General features: G+C 38.8%; 1 protein-coding gene across 2 annotated transcripts in view; it reads right to left on the bottom strand.

Annotated features, from left to right (window-relative positions):
- tns3 (tensin 3) overlaps window positions 1–25,910 on the bottom strand; it is a 114,404-nt gene that overhangs the window by 16,523 nt on the left and 71,971 nt on the right. For both annotated transcript variants that reach the window (XM_031904453.1, XM_031904452.1), the window contains 5 exons: window positions 22,798–22,964; window positions 18,881–19,004; window positions 17,747–17,830; window positions 8,315–8,462; window positions 13–596 (listed from right to left, as the gene is read on the bottom strand). In XM_031904453.1, the coding sequence (XP_031760313.1) occupies window positions 13–596; window positions 8,315–8,462; window positions 17,747–17,830; window positions 18,881–19,004; window positions 22,798–22,964 (1,107 nt within the window). The remainder of the gene's footprint in view (window positions 1–12; window positions 597–8,314; window positions 8,463–17,746; window positions 17,831–18,880; window positions 19,005–22,797; window positions 22,965–25,910) is intronic.

Genomic DNA, 25,910 nt, shown 5'->3' with positions numbered 1-25,910 from the left:
TTTATTACCTACCTGAAACTGGAAATTCACTTATTACTTGAGAAAAGTCTGGAAGGACATTGGGAAATGGAATGCTGATTGTACTACCACTGTTGGGACTTGAAAAACCACTGGAAGATGGAGAGATAGAACCAAATGAATGTTCTCCTTCAGATATTCTTTTTTTCTCTGGAAGAGGAGGATGTGAATATTTTTTTTTTCCTGAACGTTGTAGGAATGGACTTCTTTGTTCTTTGCTGTTAATTGCAGAGTCAGCTGATCTTCCAACTTTTGGTGAACCCTTGGTACTGGACATAAATGCTACATGTCTCTCATCCAACAAAGGCAGGTTATTACCAGTACCATCAAAGTTCAAGTATAGATGTGGGTTTGCAAGGATATCTTGAGAGTTTGATGATGCAAATTCTGGATTGCATATTGTAAGAGCCTCAAGGCTAAGTGTTGTTTCCTGAGTCAGTACTGATTTCTCTACCATTGGATTAGGATATTCTGTTGATAGCGGGCAATTCACTTGAGATCTGCTCTTCAGAGATGGCTGTGAGGACAACAAGGGAGTGGGGGAATTTTCTAGCCAGAAATTTTCATTATCCAAAGAACTAAAAAAAATAGAACAAATAGTATTACACTAAATTCAATTAAACATAACATAAATGTAACATAAAAAGAAATCACAGTGCAAACACATACATTAATATCGCAAAAAAAGTGGGAAATATCATATACACTTAAGTACTCTATTTCATATTGTTAGTTGTAATAAAAGGTTTTTTGGTACCCAGGCAGCAAATGCAATATATTATATAGTATTTTAAATATTTTAAAGTGATCCCTCTTCCCACGAAGAGGAATAAGGCAGAACAGAAGAAAAATAGCAAAATAAAAGGAAATTAGGGAGCATATCAGAGAGAAAAATGCAGAGGAAGACATGTAAAAAGAAAGGAGAAGAGAAAAGTCAGTAAAGGAGAAACAAATAGAGAGGTCAGGAAAAGGGTGTAATAGAATATAAGATCAGAAAAGAAGGAGAAAGTAGGTCATAAGACATTAAAACATGTAAGAGTAATAAAAAGATAGAAACACAAAAGCATTTCTAATCACAATCTTTCTGTCTTTTCAGGACAACATTAGCTTTCTAAATGTGCTTATCTTTATGAATAATTCCACTTTTGTAACAGTATATATAATTACATACTTAATTAGGATTGAGGGAAAAAACAAAACTATTGGTTATCAGGTTTAAGCCTTTCTTGATTGCACTGTCTCTGAATTCTTTCCAACACTTTATTTTATATCAAGGTTGATGCCAAAAAGTGCACTTTATTAGATTTGGTTTAGTTAAGTTTATATACCTGGCTCTGTAAGACGAAACCTATTAAGCCAAAATAAAGATTGTTCATAAATAAAAAAAAAAAAAAAAGAAATGGACCAAAGACTGACCTGAGGTACTTTATTAACAATAATAGTCTAACTAGAACATGTTTCATTTATCCCCACAATAACAAATACATATCTTGAAAGCCCATATCTTCAAAGCTTGCCACTTCCAAATATGCATGATTCCTGCTTCCTTGTACAGATAAAAAATACACAGTGGCACTAGATACGTAGATTGTAAGCTCTTTTGGGCAGGGCTCTCTTCACCTCTTGTATCGGTTATTGATTGCTTTATATGTTACTCTGTATGTCCAATGTATGAAACCCACTTATTGTACTGCACTGAGGAATATGTTGGCGATTTATAAATAAATGTTAATAATAATAATACGTTTTAGGCTGCAAGGTCAAAACAATGCCCTACAAACTATATATTGTAAAATGACAGGTTACTGGTGTAGGACTTGCCCTGAAACCCACGGAAGAGGAGGGTTCAGACCATAAATTCAAGGGCAGCCATGGGTGGGTGGCAGTTTTGAAAAGTTCTTTTTCATCTCTGGTGACATGACTATACATACCCCAAATCCCCAAGTGACCTCACCAGGCATATCCCACCCCCTTCAGAGACATATCTCCATGCCTATCTTTTGTGTCATCAGAAAAAATAACTGCCAGTATTTTATGTATCATAGAACTGTAAGTTGTTTGTGTAAAGTTATGCAATCTGAAGACTTCAAAATGGATAAATAGTTTGTTCAACTCTAAACTACAATAGTTTTTCCAAAATTTTTGAGAAAACCACTATTAGTTTGTACCCAAGAAAATGTGAAAAATGCTGCAAAGTGCAAAGACAAAATCAAAAATATTCTTGCCACTGGTCCTTTGAATTACTGCAAACCATAAATGCAAAGAACTACTCATGCTATAAGAAATGTAGAAACCTTAAATTGGGACTATTGTATATAAATATATATAGTTACAAGACTAGTACCACAGCCCTATTTTTGGTAAAATTTGTTATTTCTAAAAGAAATAAAAAATCTTATCATTCACAAGTTCATGAATGATCCTGTGATCCTTATGACCTATTAAAACTAATAAAAAGTGACGAGCAAAATTTTCCACCAAGTTTTATTGCAAAAAATAACATTTCTGGATAACAGGTTTCTGGATAATGGATTCCATACCTGCAGCTAAATTTAAGTTAACCCATCACTGTTAAAAGCTGACTCCCAGTAAGAAAAAAGGTAACAAAACAATACAACAGGGAATCTAGGCGAAAGGGAGGGCACACAAGCCCTAAGCCCATGGCAAACAGGGAGATTTATCAACTGTGCTACCATGGGCAACAAATCTGCTCTACCATTGGGAAAGCATTTTGGGATATTGCCTATGGAAGGGCAGATTTAACCATAGGCAACAAATCTCCCTGTGTGCCAATAGCCCAAGTGCTGCTAATTAGCAGCTGCCATAAAGGTAGGACCTACACTGCTAGCATTAAAAGCCTTTAAATAAATAACTGCAAACCTGTAAAACATAATAGACTTTTAATGTTTTACAGAAAAGAAGCCATGCACATACCCAATAATTGGGTAAAAAAAAAAATCTAATATAAAGTACCAAATTCATTATATACATTTTGAACATTCTGATTGTGTTATCCCCTATTTAGCTTTTTATGTTAAGTTAGCACTTCTATGAATTTATCTTGATCTTCTATGTCTTTACTGTAAATAGGTTTCCAAAAATGCAACCCATTTTTAAGATTCTTTGTTGATTTATACATTGAAATATGATTCTATTACTATCCACACCTTGTGTCTAAACCCTTTCACCTTGTAGATTGTAAGCTCTTTTGGGCAGGGCTCTCTTCACCTCTTGTATCGGTTATTGATTGCTTTAAATGTTACTCTGTATGTCCAATGTATGTAACCCACATATTGTACAGCGATGTGGAATATGTTGGTGCTTTATAAACAGGGCCGCCATCAGGGGGGTACAGGGGGGACAATCGTCCCGGGCCCCATGAGTTTTGGCTCTTAAGGGGGGGCCCGGCTCTACTGCACTCACCTTTATTAGCCGGGCCCCCCTGCTGTCAGCAGCTAAACCTAGGATCTTGCTTTAGCCAAGATCGTTGCACTGCCCTCCCCCAGAACTGCTTGCCCAGCCCGCCCCCGATCCGATTGGCCCAGCCAGCAGCAGCCCGGATTGGCCCAGACAGCCCCAGCCCGGATTGGCCCAGCCCGCCCCCAACCAGATTGGCCCAGCCAGCAGCAGCCCAGATTGGCCCAGCCCGCCCAAGCCCGGATTGGCCCAGCCCGCCCCCAACCTGATTGGCCCAGCCAGCAGCAGCCCAGATTGGCCCAGCCCGCCCCCAACCCGATTGGCCCAGCCAGCAGCAGCCCAGATTGGCCCAGACAGCCCCAGCCCGGTTGGCCCAGCACTCTGCAGCCTGGATTGGCCGAGCCCACCCCATAGAGAAAAGCATGGGGGAAAACAAGGAATGGGTAAGAAAAAGTGTTTGGCAGAAAAATATGGTGAATGGGAGAGTGAAAAGATTGGGAGAAACAGAAAGGGAGAGTATGTAGAGAAAAACAAAGAAGTTAGGAAAGGTGTGAAATATGGACAAAAAGTTTAAAAGAGACGAAAAGTAGTATATGAGCTGAAATGCTGGAAGAAGAAAAAACATAGGAGTGTAAGAAAGCAGGACAGAAAAACAAAGCAGAAATCAGAGAACAGCAAAATCAAAAAGAAAGTAAGCAGAATTTTCTTGCGCTTGCACATTTTTTATATATCCAAGCCTTATGTTGCTTGTGTACATAGCAAGGCAGCAGGGGCGCAGCAGTATAGGGGTACATAGCAAGTGGCGCAGCAGTATAGGGGTACATAGCAAGTGGCGCAGCAGTATAGGGGTACATAGCAAGTGGCGCAGCAGTATAGGGGTACATAGCAAGTGGCGCAGCAGTATAGGGGTACATAGCAAGTGGCGCAGAAGTATAGGGGTACATAGCAAGTGGCGCAGCAGTATAAGCGTACATTTTTTATCATCTGCAGTTTGAGTTTTTTTGTGTTAGGGAAATTGGCTGACGAGATTTGTTGCTATGTGCAAGTGACAGATCTTCTGAAAATACCACTCCCTTCACTAACATTCACATCACAGCATATAAAACACCTTACTTGTGGCAATTCAGCATAAATGCTGAAATATGTGTAAGAAGGGAGAGGTATTTTCGTAAGATTTGTCGCCCACATAGCCAACAGTTCCCCCAGTCTCCCCTTTTGCCATAACCATTAGCACTGCTGTTGTCACATCTCCCTCTTGTTGGTTACACGGTACCCATGGCCACCAATATGTGTTCTGGTTTTTAACCATTAGGCCTCTGGGGGGCCCTGATAGTTTTGTTGTACGGGGCCCCGTGATTTCTGATGGCAGCCCTGTTTATAAATAAATGTTAATAATAATAATACTAGCTGCTTTCTGACTGTAAGTACTAGCATATATAGTCATACATTTTTTCAATTACCTTTTTGCCTATTATATAAATCTTTTTCCCTGAAGAAAGTTCCTGTTTGGAACTGAAATGTAGGACAATAAAAAACCATGCTGGAATACTTTTTGTAAAACCTTTATTTTTTCTGATGATGTTATTTTTAAGTCCTGTGAGTGCTGGCCTCTACTGCACTTGTATTTGTATTTTTTTGCATTAGCACCCGGGCACACACTTTATAGGGATTACAACCTTGGTGCAAATCAGATAAACAATGTAAATATGTAAAAAATGCTGATGCACACCAGGAAAATTTCATCAAAAAAAGATACTTATTTTATTTAGATCGAAATAAAATAAGTACCGTATATACTCGAGTATAAGCCGAGTTTTTTAGCACAAAAAATGTGCTCAAAAAGTAACCCTCGACTTATACTCGAGTATACCTCCCCACTACCTACCTCCCTCCGAAGATGCAACTCGGTCGCACCCCTCCCCCTGGGGCGGACGTGCGTCCGTGCGTTTACGCGCGCACCTACGGACGCACACGCATGAACACAGGCGCACACCGGCCCTTACGATCCTACACCGCAGACTGGGCTGCCATTCAGACACCGCGCACGGACTTACAAGCATGCGCGCGCTTAAGGACACACAGGCCCTTACGATCGTATATCGCAGACTGGGCTTACATTCAGCTAAGGACCCACGTCCGTTCACAGGGGGAGATGGGTGCGCCGAGCGCGTTACACAAGTAATGTAAATAAATATTATTACTATGTTTCTGTGCGCAGTGGTACAAGCGCTCCTTCCTTGCCTAATTTGCCTTCTCCCATGCAGGTGCATTAGTAAGTGTTAATAAAGATTCGGAGAGAGTACAATGGGCCCATGATCACACTGAGCCCCTAGGCTATAGCCTAGGGATGCCTAGACATTAAAGGAACAGTAACACCAAAAAATGAAAGTGTATAAAAGTAACTAAAATATAATGTGCTGCTGCCCTGCACTGGTAAAAGTTGTGTTTTTACTTCAGAAAGGCTACTATAATTAATATAAATAAGCTGCTATGTAGCCATGGAGGCAGCCATTCAAAGGAGAAAAGGCACAGGCACATAGCAGATATCAGATAAAACACTATTGTATTCTACAGAGCTTATCTGTTATCTGCTATGTAACCTGTGCCTTTTCTCCTTTTTTCCAGCTTGAATGGCTGCCCCCGGGGCTACACAGCAGCTTATCATATACATTATAGTAGTGTTACTGTAGCAAACACACCAGTTTTACCAGTGCAGGGCAACAGTGCATTATATTTTTATTACTTTAAAGCTCTTTCATTTTTTAGTGTTACTGTTCCTTTAATTTGAGCACAGTGCCTTATGAGAATAAAAGGGTAAACTTTAGTACCTTATGACAGCATTTCTATATGGGATTATCCAATGGTGTATACTACTGAGAAACCTATTCCAGAAACCCATTAACCGCAATGCTCCATATTATAGGAAAACCTATAGTATATTCTTCATGAAAATTATTTATTTATATGTAACAACATTTTATATACGGGCTGTTTTATGTGATATAAGATATAAGACCTGCAATGTTCAGGGGTATAGTTTTCCTTTAAGTACAGAGCCACTCAGCCTTGCACCTTGTACCTGGGGGTGAGAAAATAGCAAAAATAAGTCCAGCATCAAGAATTATTTTGCCCTTGTAACTACTATTGTAGTACTGTGGTGGGACTTGTACACTGGGGTCCAAGTACTTGATAATTAGTATGGCAGCTTCCTTAGCCTTCCTAAATTTGCTTTTGTCTGCTGCTGTAGCATTTTTCTTTCCCTAAAGTTATCTATTTATTTATCTATTTATTTATTTGATTATTGAAACTTAGCAGTAGCAGTTGCATTTCCCACCCTAGGCTTATACTCGAGTCAATACGTTTTTCCAGTTTTCTTAGGTAAAATTAGGTACCTCGGCTTATATTCGGATTGGCTTATACTCGAGTATATACGGTATCTTTTTTTTTTATGAAATTTTCCTGGTGTGCATCAGCATTGTTTTGCATCCAATAAGGATTATTTATATCGATCAATTACAAGGTACTGTTTTATTACTACAGAGAAAAGGGGAATTAGTTTTAAAATTCTGAATGATTTGATTAAAATGGAGTCTATAGGAGATGGGCTTTCCGTAATTCGGAGCTTTCTGGATAACGGGTTTCCGGATAAGGGATCCCATACCTGTACTATAACCTGGGTGTAACTTTTATCCATATTTAACCAAAGAGTTTAATTCAAAGGGATTCAAAGGGATTCTAAAAAAATGCCTGAGGGATGAACAAACTTAGAAAATGGTAAAGCTTTTAAATCAAAGGGTTTCTATACATACAGTACATTTCCAGTTTCCAGGAAAACTTGTCACTTACAGATTCCCAGTAACATTATCAAGTAAACTTATGCATCCATTAACTTCACTATTCATTTACAGACTCCCAACTCAACACACAAACACTTTTAAATAATATCAAATATAAAAGTTTTTTTAAAAAAAAACTAGGGGTTTGAATGAAAGAAGTGTTGCTCTAAACTATATACTTTCTAAGGCAGGGATCCCCAACCTTTTTTACCCGTGAACCACATTCAAAGGTAAAAAGACTTGGGGAGCAACACAAGCATAAAACATGTTCCTGGGGGTGAAAAATAAGGATTGCTATTGGCTATTTGGTTGCCCCTATATGGACTGGAAGCCTACAGGATGTTTTGTTTGGCAGTACAGGACCCGTGACCAAGGGAATTCCGAATAAGGGGTCTTTCCGTAATTTGGATCTCCATACCTTAAGTCGGAGCTTTCTGGATAACGGGTTTCCAGATAAGGGATCCCATACCTGTAAATCTGCTTTTTATGCAACCAAAACTTGCCTACATGTCAAGAATTAAAAAATATGCACCTACTTTGAGGCCACTGGGAGCAACATCCAAGGGATTAGGGAGCAACATGCTCACGAGCCACTGGTTGGGGGTCACTGTTCTAAGGAGAACATTCTTAAGGTAACACTGCTTTCCTTGTAAGGTAGATAATTTGTTCCCTTAATTAACCTGCTTCCCTCACACAAATACATGCCACAACTCTGCACTGATTCTCTTGCAATACACTTGTTTTGCTGATGGGCTAAGCTGGCAAATAAACCTTATCTGGATGTTGCTATATTAGCAAATCATAAATGGTCTCCAAATCCCAACCATAATGAGAAGAATTTAACGGTACTGACCAGTGTGCCCAATTGAAATTGCTGTTGTAACGTAAAGTGGATAGCATAATTCATGTTCTTATAATTCAAAATTTTACACCTTGTTTTAAAAATAAAAAAAATGGCTCTGATAAGGACAATATTTTAACATAATGTAAGTCAATGGCAAAAATGTATTATAAACACATAATTTTAGTTTAGTTAATCATACCAGTCATCTCTTCTGGAGAACACAGCATTGGACAGCTTTGGAACTGTTGGTCTCTGCATTTCAGTCATACACAAGGAAGAGTTTAAGTCACTTGAAGTAACAGATTCCAGCACTGTCTGGTGACGGCTTTCACTATAATTTGAAGTATCTAGAGCAAAATACATAAAAATCAATGGAATGTGTTAATTCCCTAAATAAACCATTCCCCAATTTATTATAATAATGTAGTATGCCAGTATTATGCAATCTGCATTATTTGTATTTTGTGAACTAGCCTTCACTAATTAATACAGCAATACATATACATAGAATTAAAACCACTTTAAATATACCCAGCTGCCTACACAACATATAAGACCAATAAGAAATAGTTCATGCCTACCCAAACACATACCAAAGAAAATCTGAATCACAGTTTTACAAAAACAAACCTCCAATCTTTCAGCACACTATTCCCAGATTTGCATAATTGCACTTCCACATCGAAATATAATTGGCTGTGATTGGATCTGATTTGCTATTTGATAGCCCAGTGTAGCCTGGCAGGCTACAGGAGACTGTGTTTGGCAGTACACAGTCTTTATGCTTTCCAAATTTGCCTCCAAGTCAGAAATTAAAAAATAACCACCTGCTTTTAGACCACTGGGAGCAACATCAAAGTGGCTTGTGAGCAGCATGTTGCTCACAAGCCACTCGTTTGGCGAGGTTGTCAAATGAGTGGATCTTTCCCCCAATATTGGATCACATTGATGTGATACAGGCAATCAGGATCAGGACAAGCATAAACAATTTGCCAATTAGCTCCTCCCCACCCCCACTGGGATTTTTAAACCTGCCCAATAGATATCTGGCCAATTTTTGGGCAGATGTTGGTTAGGCAGGCCTGGCTGAGGGCCCCCATACAGGGGTCGATAAGGTGCTGACTCAGACCATGGACAGCTTTTATCAGCACATATATGGCAATCTTTATCCATTCATGAGCCTATCCAATTTCACACACACCACAGCTGTCATTTTTTTATGTCAAAATACCATACTTAAATATATTATCAACAAATATAGTCTGCTCAGCCATGCCATCTACAGGCTATCTTTGATTTTTTCTTACAACATTCACTTTGAGGAAAACTGTGCTTCAGTGGCCATGTTTGCTTGGTCAGAAAAATGTCCCTTTATGGAACAATAATTCACATTCTACCTAGGCTGTAAACGGCAATTCTGTTTATTAATAGTAACTACAACATAGCAGTAAATGCCAAGCATTATTCTTCAGGTTACAAACTATCATTGCACTTTTTAACATCTTCTGACAGCAGAATACAGATGGAGTTGCATACCAGTCAGTTGAACTGAAGAAGCTGCTCGGATGAGTAGTGAAATGTCTTCAATGATTACTTAACAAGTCCAGTTGCTTTAGGTTTATTTATACTAGATATCCAGGGCACTTGGCTTGAGACAAGATGAATGAGGAAAAATGCTCATTGATAAAATGCTGATTTTTTCAGCAAACTGAAATGGGGCAGTTACATTTTAATTGCAGCATTTTGATATGGTATAATTTAGTTATACAGTCAGAGTAATATAAGATTTTTGGAATTTGGCAGCAGTTGTGTTGATTTTGAAACGGTCATGATAACTTTATAGCACATATATTACTGAAACATATAAAGTGTCAAAAAAATGGAAGAGTGGTCTATTTTATTAACAGACCAGCTCAATATAATAATCTAGGGTTTTTTGTTTTTTTTTACATTTTGAGTACTTAAGACAATTTATTGATGTAAAGATTATAAAGCATATTTGAGAGAGAATATAAATTATTCAATTTTTACCTCTTTCAACATTAAATGAAATTCAGTAAAAATAAACAGGCATACATCTAGCCATATAAAAATAATTGTTTTGTTTTAGCCACAGCTAGACTGTACTCATCTCAGGAATGTAGTCAGCTGCTAAAGCACCTGCTTACATTTCCCTGCTGATGAAATGACAAAATGGCCTAACTCTCTTCCCTCCTTAAGATCCGAATCAGAAATCCTGTTTAGCAGCTGTTCATTTTCATTTCAAGTTAATTTTTTTATCCCACGCCATAGATTAACCAGGCCTTCGTTATTTCAGTTACATTAGAGTATTTACCTACAGCTCTTTCTCCAATTGTGCAAGTATGAATCTGTTTGAAATAAATGACAAAGTGAAGGCTTATGTCCCACATATGTACCCCTCTCGTTGAGTACGACATACAGGTGTCAGCTGCAGCACTTGCGTGTGACTATAGCTGGCTGAAACTGCTTGTTGACACTGGAAAGGCCCTCAATAGACCTAGTCAGCAAAATGTATTATTAAAAAAAAACAGTAAAAACAGTAAAATACCAGAAAACTAGTTAAATGCTTTAAAAAGAAGCATATTGGAATGGGTCTCACTAGATGTCATTGCAGATGGCACAAGGACCTGGCTTCTGACCTGTCTGTTTCAAACAGACTGTGTTTCACTATAATTAAAAAGCATGGACACAAAGCAAACAAAGCTGTTGTCTTTAGGATTCACTGCCCAGGCTGTTCATGTCGACAAAGCATACAAAGCATATCAGAAACTAACCCTAAGGGCTCTGGTACACGGGGAGATTAGTCGCCCGCGGCAAAACTCCCTGCTCGCGGGCGACTAATCTCCCCGAGTTGCCTTCCCCCTGCCATCCCACCGGCGAACATGTAAGTCGCCGGCGGGGTGGCAGACGCGGCGGCGCGATTTCGCGCAAATCGCCGAAAAAGACTCGCGAGGCTTTTTCGGCGATTTCCCGAAATCGCCCCGCCGCGTCTGCCATCCCGCCGGCGACTTACATGTTCGCCGGTGGGATGGCAGGGGTAGGCAACTCGGGGAGATTAGTCGCCCGCGAACAGGGAGTTTTGCCGCGGGCGACTAATCTCCCCGTGTACCAGAGCCCTAAGGGCTCTGGCACACAAGGAGATTTGCGCCGGCGATTTTTAAAAGAGCGATTTGGCGACAAGACGAGCGACAAGATGCCAATGCTAAATCAATGGAAATCGCCAGCGTCAAAACATACGAGGCTACTTCAAAACGCTTGCTGTTTCAAATCGCACACAGACCCTTTTCTGAGCGACTTGAGTAAACATGAGGGGTGGTTAACTGTTGAGTGTACCATGGGTAGCAGATCGCCTGGAGCTCAACTCGCATGAAATCTCTTCGTGGGTATTGTCATGGCGACTTGTCGCCAAAGGGCCAGGGGGAAAAAACGCAGGCGACAAATCTCCTCGTGTGCCAGAGCCCTAAAGCTTCTTTTTTGAGAATGTTTTGAAATGTATATATTTCCTCAGTGGTGTCAGACTTTTTTGTTGGTGCTGCTCTCATTAGAATGACTACACCTTTAATGCTAACACTACAATGACTAACACTGAATCAAGACAGCACAAGACTGATGCTCATAGCAGAAGGTTTCTTCATTTGCTTTATATACCAGACAGCACACAGCATGGCACAGGTCAAAATGAAATACTTAAGTGCAGAAAACTATGGCGAGGGCAGGCTGACACTTTCAAAGAAAACAACTCCAATGGTTTATATATGGCATTATCCCAAACATCAATTAGCTGGCAACAGTAAAGTACTTTTCCGATTTTTCCATAGCAACATTTTAAGTACCTAATATCTGTCCTGAAAATCGTTCAAAAAGCATTTCAAATATTATATAAGAGATGCTTAGTTCAAAAACTACCAATAATGTAAGTCAATGCCTATCATGTCAGGTTCTACTTTGCTTGATACATGCAGCAACATAAACATACCCTGTCCCTGTTTTAATGTCTATATTTTAATGTCCATATTTTACAAAACTGTAACAAATTACCCTCAGAACTCTTTGTATGCTAGATCAAACAGCATGCTTGTAATCCTTGCTCAAAGTAAGGAATGAATGACTGTTCAGAGCTTCTAAAATGCCTTCTTAATTAAAATCCTTACGTGTATCTAGAAATCCATAGTAAGTTCTTTTTCATAAACCCTAATGCTTGAACAGATATTTCACAAAAATACTGTCTGTACAGTTTTTGGGGATGGAAAAAACTCCATCTGTTAGTCAAGGGAAATCAACATAGTTAAAATAAAGAAAAATGGCCCTTTTTAGTTCAGTGAGGCCTGCCTACAGGAATTCGCTACATACTTCTGACAGATCAAGTTTCATCCCACATCACAGCTTCTGTACATTCCCACAACACACTATTAAAACTCTGCTAAAGTGACGAATGTTAGGAACAGAGATGTACAGTGACCTACCAAAAGAAGATGGCATATCAAAGATATTTCAGCAAAGGAAATCCATGAAATAACTCATCAGAAATAAAAAGTGCAGACTCCTGTAGCTGCTTTGAGCAGATCCATGTTTCCTTCTGTTCTAAAACTCTCAGCACACAGCCAGCCAGCCAGACAAGTAACAGTATGCGTAAAGGAGACACATGCAGCTACAGAGCTTCTCTTCATAGTGGGTTTTTTCAGAGTTTCTCCTCCCCCTAAACATTCTGAAATAAACACACTGCAAAGGGATATTCTCAGCAGTATTGGAAGGGCAAGGGCAAAGCAGGCTTCTCTCTGAAGTCACATAGTTTAGAAAGGCTAGCGTGTACTGTGTGCAGCTGGAAAATAATTCAGTGATTGTCTAACTATGCACTGTGCTGTCACTGCCAGCCTGAGATTTTCCCTGCGCTCATTCTCTTAACTCCACCCCAGCAGATTTTTCTATTTCAGAGACTCTCATACACACAAAGCATTGTTTCACATATTGCCCATGATTTGCCCCTTGATTTGCACATTTAGTTTTGTACCATTTGGTTTTCATTGCAATCTGTAGAACTGATTCACACCAATCCAGATTTCTTACAGTATGGTTAGGAGTCAAATTGTTAATATCCCGGAAACTGCATGCTGAAGACTGACAAAAGGATTTCCTCTGTAAATTGTTCTTTTGTCAAATCTGAGGAAGTTGAACAGCACACAAGGATGAGAATAGAAAATGTGCAACTTTTTATGGTTGTCTCAGTTAAAGAGAGGGGCACTGTATTATAATAGTCATTAACTATATGATTATTGTAATACTTCTTAACTACACTGCTCTGTTGTATGCTGTTTGGATTTGTGCTGATGACACAGTTAAAAACAATGGCTATTAGAGTTAAAAAAATAGATTTATCACTACCTTTAGCAGCACTTTTGCAGCAAAAAAAAAAGTCTTCCAGTCAATGTTATTTTTCCTCCTCCCTATTAGTGGGGACATCTAACACTGTCTCAACAACAGCTCTTTATATGTACACACTAGGCAGTGCCGGGCCAAGCCAACCGGGCGTCCTAGACAACATGGTCGCCTTGGTCCACCCCAAACAGGTACCCCCCCCCATACGTGTGAACACGCAAACAAGCACACAATGCGTGCGCACACAGGGCGGCGGAGGCCCTGCTTTGAGGAAACACATGTTCACAGTGAGTATCATGTTGCACAGGTACCACCAGCAAGGAAGAATTGCACTGAAGTATCATTAAATAATTAATATAGGCACATTTTTATAGATGTCCATTTCTTTTAAGGACATGTCAACCCCAAAAATAATTTTTTGCCTAATAAAGGAAAACTCTAAGCAACCTGTTCAGTATACATTCATTAAATTTTTGTATTAGTTTTTTAGTTATTTGTATAAATAACTGCTATTAAAAGCAGTGTCTGCCTGCAATGTAACAAACGCCAGCAGATTTTACAGACCTGACTTGCTGGAGGAGCCTGGCACTTGCAACATTGTTTGAAAAGTAACAACCAGGAGTTCAGGAAAGGCTGCTTTCTATAGCAATTATATTTACAAATAAATTTTAAAGCACTAATAATTTTTAATAAACTGATATTGGAAAGTTGCTTAGAATTATGTTTTCTTTTATTAGGCAAAAAAATTATGTTTGGGGTTAACATGTCATTTAAAGTTATTGCATTTTCTAAGGGTTGATCGCAGATCCCTCTTGTCCTAGAGAGCCATGAGCTTATGCATACCTAAATTGCACTGCTGTCCTTCATGTAAAAATGCCTTTTATATTCTTAGATTTATTATTATTATATTGTATTTAATAAAGTAAGTTATTCTACAGTACTAAAAGAGGGATCACCTCTATTCACCTATAATAAGCAATCAGCAGAAAGCATTTAACAATCACCAGTTTAAAGGAGAACTGCACCCCCCTGGCTATTAAAGCCCCCTTAGCTGGCCTGCCTCAACAACCCTCTTCCTTATCGCATAGTCTCTAACTTTAAAAACTGTCTCTATCGCAAACCCCAACCTAAAAGAGCAGAGTAGTGCAGCAGCGTACCTGGGGCAGTTGGGCTAGCAGGCTTCAACCCAGCTTAAACTGCGCATGCGCAAGCAGGGTCCGTGTCGGCGGTGAGACCCGAAGACTGTTCACTTGAAGGGAAGATGGGGCCCAGGTACACTGCTGTGCTACTCTGCTCTTTTAGGTTAGGGTTTGCGATAGGGACAGTTTTTAAAGTTAGAGACTATGCGATAAGGGAGAGGTGAGGTGGGTTGAGGCAGGCCAGTTAAGGTGGCTTTTATAGCTGGTGGGGGGAGGTTCTCCTTTAAATTCAGAAATCTTATTAGTTTCTATTAGTAATGAGCGAAATCTGTCATGCTATTATTATTATTATATCATTATATGTTATAGTATGAAAAAAAAGTTGCAGGGAATTGCCCAATGAATACATTTAGCAAATTTTTGCTGCTTCGAGATTTTTCAGTGAAGCAAAACAGATTTGCTTATCACAAGTTGCTATGCATTACTGAAATTAGGCAAACTCTGTGGTTTATTTCATAAGGGGCCAAAAGGGTTATGTAATAAGCGATGCAAACTTTACTACTTGTCTAGTAGCCCATTGCAACCAATCAGCAAATGTCCACCCTCAAACTATATAAATAGCGCAAGTAATAATTACTCAGTTTACACGAATCAACCAATGTACACTTAAATTTTAAAAGCAGGAAAAGAAATGATTAAATACTAGATATTAAAGTAGAATTCCTGCAGAGCTTCAGTCATTTGGGAGGCAGCTTGTTGGGTATTTAATTCCATTTGCCACCTGCATAGCTGCATATGCAGTTCTCCAAGGGTAATGGTTGTTACTTTTTGAACAATGTTGCAAGTGCCAGGCTCCTCCAGCAAGACAGGTCTGTTAGATAACAAGCACATGCAGAAGTGTTTTTGAGTGATTATATTGTAAGTCAATAGGCAGAAAATTATTGGGTAATATGAGTGCTTTACAGCAGTCAGGATTTGATCTAGAAAGTTGATCAAAAACTCTCATTATAGGTCTTCTCAAAAACAATACATATGCAATTTAGCTGCTCAGCCATGCAGCAAGTAGGTGAGTATACATAAAATCAGTGATAAAGGTGGTCACAAAGTTTTTATCTGTGAGAGGTAAGTTTCAACAAAGCAACTTGGCTATATGATAGAAGGGCCACATTTTAAGAGTGAAAAATGAAGCATGCTGATGAAAAAGAATAAAAATTCAGTTATACAGTGCAACACAGATTTTCTGCCAGACAGAAAATTCTAGGGCTTAACTACAGGTTAAAGCAGGGGTTACAACTCTACCTACATGAGCACGAATAGTTTACCACAAAAAAAGCTTCTTGCAGAAGACAAAAAATCCTAAATCACACAAATGCCTCTTTTATACATTAATATGTATAATGGAGACAAGGATATGGTGTTTGCAATAATGGTCTGACTTTAAGCATACTTTTTGTAAGTGAGCACTGGACTCTTAGATTCTGCTACTGGTGCCTTCCAGGTAATGGGTGTTCCACTAACTGCTAGGATCACTCGCTCGCCATGCATGCAAAAGCTCTTTGCAATACTTACTGCAGTCAAAGTTACCACAGTATTATTTCACATTATAAAAAGCAGATGATTTTAATGCAGGGCACATACTGTACATATTTGCTTGTTTTCACTCCTGAAGTATTTTCATTGTGAACAGCAGGATGCAAAGCAGGGTCAGTAGGCCAAAAGCACAGAATGGAGTGGGTGGTGCAAGGGAATCTGCCTGAATGGCATTACTGGCCTTGAAACTTATTGAGAAAAGAAGCATAGCATACAGAAGGTTCAGTACACTTTAAAAACCAACAATACAAATATAATGAGGAAATAAGTAGCTCCTTTACTGCCATATAGGGCAGTACAAGTTCCTTTTCCTGTCAGAGCAATCACATTGACCCTTTCTCTTATGCAGCTTGTAAAAGATTATGGCTTCTACAAAGATCTTCCTGCTGAAGGTTTTAAAACTCCAGCAAGACAATGCTGTTGTTCAAACTATCAACACTATGGCACGGAAAGAGAGTGGCAGTGAGTGCCAACTTACACTTGCAATCTAAGGGTAACTTTGGCAAGTAAACAAATCTACACCCAAAATTAGCATCAGATATTTAACAGAAAATTACACTTATAACCGATGAAAAAAAAAAAAAGGTAAACTGAAAAAAATACAAAAGGGAATTATACTGCATACACACTGTTCTGTTATAACCATATACAAGTTTATAGACCTAGTGTATTTAAAATATTTAACTTGTCTATATGGTACAATATTTAGGTATAAAATATAAAAGTATGCGGCAAGAACTATCAGTCACTTTTGTAGACATAAAAAAAACAAATAAAAGTACTTTTTTTTTTTTTTTTTTTTTTTACACTTTTCACCAGGGGAACTAAAGGTCATTGTAGATGTATGCTAGAAATAGTATACATTATATTTTGGGCTACTTTATTAAACAAGGTGGCCACAGCCATTTATAAGTTAAGAATCAGCTAAGAAGATGCAGAAGCTCCACATTTTCTTTTCTGCCGGTTTACATGCTCTGTGCATGAAACCAATTTTGCTTAATAATTCAATAATCAGTCCTGTATCATTAACTCCTATGACAGATGACTTAATTTCCTGCTTTATTATTTTTTGCCTGAAATTTCCTTGACAAGGCAACTTCGGAAAAACAAAAAGATACAAGCTTTCCCACTGGTAATTTAAATTATTCCTGGTGGAAAATCTGCCCGCAACAGAGCAGATTATCATGGGCAACTAATCTCCCTGTGTGCCATCACCCTAAATGTCAAGCCATTCACCTAGGCAGCAAAAATCTAACATTTATGCACAGCATTGAGAGACAGATGAATTGTTAGAGAAAGTATCTGAAATATAATTTAACAGAAAATAATGAATGCACTGAAGGCAGGCATAATCACCCACCTCCCCATACCATCTACATTCTAACCTCATAGTACATATAAAAGGCCAGACTTAGTTTGTTACAATGTAAAAAAGCTGTGCCTAAGAGTATAATCCTGTCTTAACATCAAATCCCTAAAAATGAACAACAAATATTAAGTGTACATACCACCACCTAAATGAAGTATTTCTGTCAAATGGGGTGTATGATATCCTTCTTCATGTGGCTGAGAATAACTGAGATGAGTTCTGACTGCAATTGAAACAAGAAGAATTTACAATCGGATGTCCAAATGTCATTTACACACAGTAGGGTCAGTTTTATCTGGAGCAAATTAACCTGCCTGTATGTTTTTGAATAGTGATAGGAAACCTACCCAGACAAGATATCTCAATATAATGATATATTCTAATGGATAATAATCATTTTTAGGACTTTTCCACTTAGGTGTTTTCATCTGTATTCCCATACAGTCTTTTTTGTGTGTTCTGCAGTATGGGAACCCATTCTTTTCTATGTTGCTTGTACTCTCAGGACAATAAACTACAAACTAAGAAATGGTAGTAACCTAAACTTAGAAATGGCTCAATTAATTTAACCTAAATGTCTCAAATGTCAGGAAATCAAATAAATAAAACGTACCAAATACAAAAGAGAGATCCGGGTGTATAAACCCCTGATCTGTCTCACAGTTGATCTAGGTCAAATTCCCAACACCATCATATCAGCTCTCACAATGTGAAATCCTAAATACCAAAGAACTCACCGTTGCTCAGAGCCCCGAACCTGTAGCTGGGGAAGGCGAAATCACGCATATGAAAAAGGGCTCCAAATGCACCGGACACAGCGGCTTGCTTAAAACTCGATTTTTATTACTCCATTTAAAAACAATACGCCTGATGCGTTTCGTGTAACTGTACACTTAATCATAGGCAAAACATTGCCTATTGCCTATGATTAAGTGTACAGTTACACGAAACGCGTCAGGCGTATTGTTTTTAAATGGAGTAATAAAAATCGAGTTTTAAGCAAGCCGCTGTGTCCGGTGCATTTGGAGCCCTTTTGCATATACTCTCAGGACAAGGCTAAGCCCCCGAACATTGGCGAGATTCACAGGTCTCTCCATTCTGGAGTTCAGATACCTGTCGTAATATTTCAATGTGCAGTGCTGCAGAAAACATTGCGGATGGTGCCTTTTTTTCTGCACTTTACCCTCCACTAGGGACATGACCCCTTGGTGTTTTCTAACAAGAAAGGACATATATGTATCTAAAATAGTATTTTTTGAAAATAAAAGTTCACCATATGGTGTGTCTGGTGATACTGGAAAAGAAGGTGTTGGAGGAACAGTCTCAACTCCTTGAGAACTCCTTGAAAAGATATTATCTACTTCATCATACTGTCCCTGGTAATGAAGAGTGTGGCCCTGGAAGATAAACAGAAATAAAAAAAAAATTGTTTAAATTAAAAGCCTTAACTTATTAGAAATTAAAACTAGAACGTGGCAGGGCATCACAAATGTTAACAGAAGTCTCACTCTTTTAATACTAGTAGTGTGAGGTGCTGTACCCAGAGCTTATTAAATTGAAACAGGGTTTTTGAATGTTCTATGAAAGTCATTCCATTTTCAGAAAAGTACTTTTATTCAAACTTATTTCCAGAAACATAAAAATTCAATGCAATTCCCTTAATAGCTGAACACTGAAAGATAGGATACTGTTTTCAGAATGTAAAACATTTAACTGAACAATGTGTAACAGTATGTGCAAGTAGTGCAAGTAAAACTAAGTAGTACATACAGACTAAGTAGTACATAGTCCATATTACTTTTCATTAGTAAATGGGTTTTCTGATGCGGTCCCCGATCCGACTGAATTTTCTAACCTGGCCGATCGATATCTGGCCAGATATCAGTTGGCCCGGTCCCTCGTTTCTGCCCCTACATGGGCCGATAAGCTGCCGAATTGGTCCAAGGGGCCGATATCGGCAGCTACAATCGGCCCATATATGGGGACCTTTAGTCTCCTCCAGCAAGACAGGTCTGTAAATCTGCTGTTTCAAATGCCAGAAACACCAGGGCAGAGAATTGAAAAGGACTGGCAAACACTACTTCTAATAGCAGTTATATATACAAATCACAAGTCAAAAACCATTGCAAATTTTTGATGAATGTATATTGCAAAGCTGCTTAGAATTATGTTTTCTTTTATTAGGCAAAATATATATATATTTTGGGTTGACCTTTGAATAAAAAGGCCCTTTTTAATTTACTGCAACATATATATTACCAGCTGTGGGGAGTGCCAATATATTAACCCTTTAAGTGCCAGCAGAATTTCACATTTTTGGTGCCAGATGTTTTGTAAACATTCTGTACCCTCTCATTTTAGGGGCTTTTACTGGGGGAAGGGTTAAGTTTAGGTAGGCAAAATATATATATATATTTATATTTATTTATTTTTTTCAGGAGAACCTGATCTTTCCAAATCTGCCAGAGTTTTTGTGTATTTCTACTTCCGAAACAAGATTTAGAGCTCGAAATACAAAAAAAAAAAAATTTGATATTTTTCATGATATAGGGATTTATACCAGAAATATATTTTATTTTATGGACAAAAATTCAACTGATTTGGAAAGCCTCATGTCTCCAGAACATGCCAATACTTGATATGTATAGTTTTATGGAGATTTCTGACTTCTATAGATCAAAAACTCCCAGCAGTAAATTACCAAATTTTCAAAGCATTACAGCAGAATATAGCATACTTTAGATTCCAAAGCCAAAAATCCTGGAACATTAGGTTTACCCAAGAAAACCATATATTTTTGAAAAGTACACATTCTGCTGGATCCAAAATGGGTAACCATGCCTTCCAACTCCTAAGTACCAAACAACAATGCTTTACTGAATTTAGCAAGAAAACACATCCTAAATATGAAAGCCAAGGGTCCACCGAACAGTTTGATGCCCATTGTGCATTGAATTACTACATATTATCTGGAATTTAGAGTCCCCAAAAAAGTTAGTACATACAAATTGCCCCGGAGATCTCTTTATCTACTGAAAATTCAACATGCTTACTGCATTTTCTGTGGGGTAAATACACAAAAAGATACATTGAACCCCCAAAACCATATATTTTCAGAAAGTACACATTCGGGTAAATTCAAAATGGGTACCCATGTCTTTCTACTCCAAACTACAGAGTCGCAATACTTTCCCAAAATTGGCAGTTTTGATGAAATACCTGAAAATTGCATCAAACCTTCCACTTTATCTACCACATAGTATTAGGTACCAAGAAAACACATCTTAAATATGAAAGCCAAGGGTCAACTGAACAGTTTTATGCCCATTGTGCATAGGATCACCGATGTATCTGGCATGTAGAGACCTGAAAAGGAAGTTAGTGCATACAAAGTGATTATGCTGCAATATAAGATACCGGCATGTGTATTATGTGCCATAAGACCCCCAAACAGTACAGAGACCCTAGAAAACCATACATTTTCCGAAAGTACACATTCTGACAAAACAAAAATGGGTAAATACATCTTTCTACTGCAAACTACCAAGCTACAAAGCTATGCTAAACAGAACGGTTTTTATGACATTTCTGAAAATCGTCACAAAGCTTGCATTTTACCTCATTATGTACCCCCACATTTTGTAACGTATCAACATAAAACATTCTAAATATAAATGCCAAACTGTGTGGCGTACAGGGGCACGCAAATAAAAACAGTGCACATGAATTTTCAAATATGACGCTCCGGCTTGTGCAGTTTTTGCACCCGGCAGGGCCGGAACTAGGGGTAGGCAGAAGAAGCAGCTGCCTAGGGCGCAATGATTGGGGGGTGCCAGGCAGGAGCCTCTCCTACCTACCCCTAGTCTACGATCCATTTCGCATCGCCCATTGCCCCCGCCCCGCTCTCAAACTGTGCATGCGCGCCAAACGAAACGGGGGGGGGGGGGGGTACGCGGTGCAGGGGCCTGGTGGCCAACCGGTTGCCTAGAGCGCCCGGTCGGCCCGCCCCTGGCACCCGGTATGTGTATTATGTGCCATAAGACCCCCTAACAGTACGGAGACCCTAGAAAACCATATATTTTCTGAAAATACACATTCTGACAAAACAAGAATGGGTTAAAACATCTTTCTACCACAAACTACCAAGCTATGCTAAACAGAACGGTTTTTAAAACATTTCTGAAAATCGTCACAACGCTTGCATTTTGCCCCATTATGTACCCCCACAATTTGTAACGTACCAACATAAAACATGTATGAAAACCAGGGGTCTACTAAACAGTTTAATGCCCTATATGCATAGATTTACTATGTGGTGTACAGAGGAAGCCAAATTGAAATACAGCAGACAAAATGTCCATGTGCAAAGACAAGTAACAAAGAACAATGTAAAATGCAATAAAATTGCTAAAATCCCCCCAAAAAATCACTAAAATCAATTTTTTCTTTTCCTAGTGATATCTGCTGTCAGAATCACAGTTTGAGTATTTTGACTTGGGGAAATTAGTTTTACAGACAAAGTCAATCGACTATGCATAACTAAAAATGCACAAAAGAAAATGTAATAAAAACACCAAAATAATACAAAAAAGGTAATGCGCAGCGCAGTTAGTGAATACGCTATCCGCAATTGCAATAAAACATTTTTTAAGGCAAGAAAAAAAAGATGCGATAAAAAAAAAATCCACAAAATTGCATAAGTGTGTGTGTACACTAGGCAAAATGTATTTTGTGTGCATGTGTGTGTGTGCAAGTAAGTGTGAGTGCTGTAAGTGTGAATGTGTGAAACCCCCCCAAAAAATGTATGTGTTTGTGAGTATAAGTGTGTATTAGTGTAATATGTGTGTGTATGTGTGATTTTTAACACCTACCTGGGACACACAGATCTTCTGGAGGTGGGACCGAGGAACCCATGCTGCAGCTTCTTCAAGTGATCGATGAGTGTGCAGAGGGAGCAGGAAATGTCAGGCACGTATAAACAACAAGCCTGGCTTTTCCTATGGGGCCCCTGGCTGATCGCACCCCAGGGGCCGCTCTTCCGCTCCCAAAACCGGAAGTGCAGCAGGACGTAGAATGTGGCACTTAGGTACTTTTATACACAGAACGTAGATTCTACGTCCTGTGGCACTTAAAGGGTTAAAGAACACATATGTTTGGTGAGGAAGAGGACTAAAAAAAACAAAAACAAACCTCTTTTGAATGTCCAATAAGGGGCAAGGTTTTTGTCGAGGCAATCTGTTCAGGGGATGTCTTCCAGCCATAACTGCAGTATTGCAGGGGGTCTGTGTTACCATTATCATACTGCCCAAAACTCAGTTTTCTGGCAGCTGCCAGTGATGCACTGCCTTTTTTTGAACCTGTAAACATAAAATAGAAAAGACACATCTTATACTTATTGTGTAATATATTATCCAGATGATCAAAGATTTCCAAGTAAATCTTTTAATCCTTTGCAGCGATGTCCAAGCATGTAACCAAGTTTGGACTGGGGGGTGCAGGGCCCAGCTACTTCAGCCAAGTTAATGAAGGGCCCGAACTAGGTATGACGAAGAAGAAGGTACATGCCCCCCCTGACCATATGACAACTGGAGAGGGACCTCACCTTGCTGGTGGGGGGCATCAAGGGTGGGGACCTGATATTTAGAAAAACATATTCTGGACAATTCATAAAAGGAATTGAAACCTGCCAACAATAATTCTTTGCTAAATGCAGGGAATCGTACAGTCTTTTAAGACTCGCATTTCATATTACAAGGTACCATCTGTCAATTTGATGAACACTGATGACCTATTAACATACAGGTACAAGAATTAGTTTTGCAGAAACCCATTATCCAGAAAGCTCAAATTAAAGGAAAACCTCCCATAGACTCCAATTTAATCAAATAGTTTAAAGGACAGGGAAAGCCCAGTAAACATGCAGCCTTATATAAAAAGAATTACTTAAATACTCCAGCACTCTGGAATCAGTGTACATTGCATCCTTTTTCAAGCAGCACCACCACCCATTCAAAAAAAAGTGCAGAGTTGTTGATCGCATCTTCCCATAGAGCTGTGCTCTGAGACTTAGACCAAGACAGACCAGCTAGACTTGCAGGGGTGTCAAACTCAATCACATAAGGGGGCCGGAATCTAAAACACAGGCTAAGTCGCGGGCCAAATTTTTTATTAATATACTTAGTAAGATACTAAGGGGTATATTTATCACAGTGTGTAAAAAGTGGAGTAAGACATTACCGGTGATGTTGCTCATAGCAGCCAATAGATGCTTTGCTTACTGTTGAAATCTGATTGCTGATTGGATGCCTTGGGCAACATTACTGGTAATGCTTCACTCCACTTTTTACACAGCATGATAAATATAGTCCTTAGTCTTAGTTACTATGTGAGGAAAATGGAAATTGATCAGGCTGGATGGTCAGACACACTCACCAAGGGCCACATAAAACAGCCAGGTGGGCCGGATTTGGCCCCCGGGCCTTGTGTTTGACATATATGAGCTAGAGCGAGCGTTGCAAACTAGACAAACTAGGAGTGATTCCCCTAATGCCCTCCTTTCAAAAAAATACAGCCAACAGTAAACAGTGTGCCATGTTGCCATAGCGACGTGCTGTTCCTCAATACAGAACTTCATGGGGTAAATTTACCATACTGTGTAAAAAGTGGAGTAAAACATTACCGACTGATTTACCGACATTGCTGATTGGTTGCCCTGGGCAACAACACCGGTAATGCTTCACTCCACTTTTTTTTTTTACACAGCATGATAAATATACCCCCAAGATTACAGCCCAACAGAGAATGAAGGGTTACAGTGGCGCATGTGCACAGACAGCACATTCAGTGGTTTAAGGAAGCAATGTGGCAGAGAATAAAACAGTAGAAAAGACAGAGTTTGGCAGTAAGCAAAGGAGGCACTAAAACGAAAAAAAAAAAAAAAAAATAGAAATGTTTAGCTATCAAGTACAGCAGAGGGGAGCCTGGCAGATGGGGAAACACAGTAATATAGAGTTTTGCCATCCGTCCATTTTAAAAAACATTTTCTTTTTCTCTTTAATAATAAAACAGTACCTTGCACAGAACATGATTCCTAACTAACATATAGTTAATCCTGGATAACAGGTCCCATACCTGTATATGATCTACAATCCAGAATCCTTGGATCCTGGGGGTTTCCATAACATGGATCATGATACCTTAAGTCTGCTAAAAATCCCTTAAACAAACCAAAATCAAATAAACCCAACCAGGTTGGTTAGCCACCACTATAAATTTGTGCATCTAAGTTAACATCAAATACAAGGTACTGTTTTATTATTACAGAGAAAAAAGGAAATCATTTTTAAAAATTAGAATTATTTGTTTAAAATGGGCTCTATGGGAGATGCCTTCCAGTAATTCAGAGTTTTCTGGATACTGGGTTTCCGGATATGGGATCCCATACCTATCTACCTATAATAGTTATTTAGATTTTTAGCGTTTTCATGTGTAAAAATATAGTCCTGAAAATAAATTATTATATGTGTCAAAATAAAACTCTGTATGCAAAAAAATGTCACTTTCACACATAGCCAGCTGCACTGTTACTGGTGGGAAGCAATCACTTGGCAGTTGCTTCCCTGCTGTCACATAGGCAACCAATTACTTGCAGCGCTGTCCAATTTCTGTGGTACTGAGGGCTGATAATGGAAGCGGAGGTGGAGGGCCGATAATGGAAACCAGTTTTGACCACTCCCCTTTTTTAAAATGCACCCACTTCAAACCACACCTATGTAATCACAACAGCTTTTAAGACCATACCCACATTAATGGTGGTAGATAAGGGGTCTTTCCGTAATTTGGATCTCCATACCTTAAGTCTACTAAAAAATCAATAAAACATTAATTAAACTCAATAGGATTGTTTTGCATCCAATAAGGATTAATTATATCGTAGTTGGGATCAATTAAAAGGTTCTGTTTTATTTCTACATAGAAAAAGGAAATCAAAAGGAAATTGCCCTTTAAGCTGCAAGTGTCAGTTCCCCCAAGAAACCTGTTCAGCTTATTAGTTACAATTGTATCTCAGTGCAGGGGGGCCTTTTTACCTTTCTGGACTCTGCCAAAAGCTACTTCTTTAATTAAAAATGAGAAACAATGTTTCTAAGTGCAGGTGATGCTGGTTAAGATTTCTGGGCTCTCTGCCAAAAGCTACTTTTAAATAAATCTGTATCTTTTTTAGCTTCAGTGCAGGAGATCAAAGGGAAACGAGGGACTTTTCAGTAAAAATCCGGGTTAAAAATGAGGGTTAAGCTGTCAAAAGT

Source organism: Xenopus tropicalis, chromosome 6 (assembly GCF_000004195.4).
Source record: "Xenopus tropicalis strain Nigerian chromosome 6, UCB_Xtro_10.0, whole genome shotgun sequence".
NCBI lineage: Eukaryota > Metazoa > Chordata > Amphibia > Anura > Pipidae > Xenopus > Xenopus tropicalis.
This window is presented reverse-complemented; position numbering and strand designations above follow the sequence as displayed.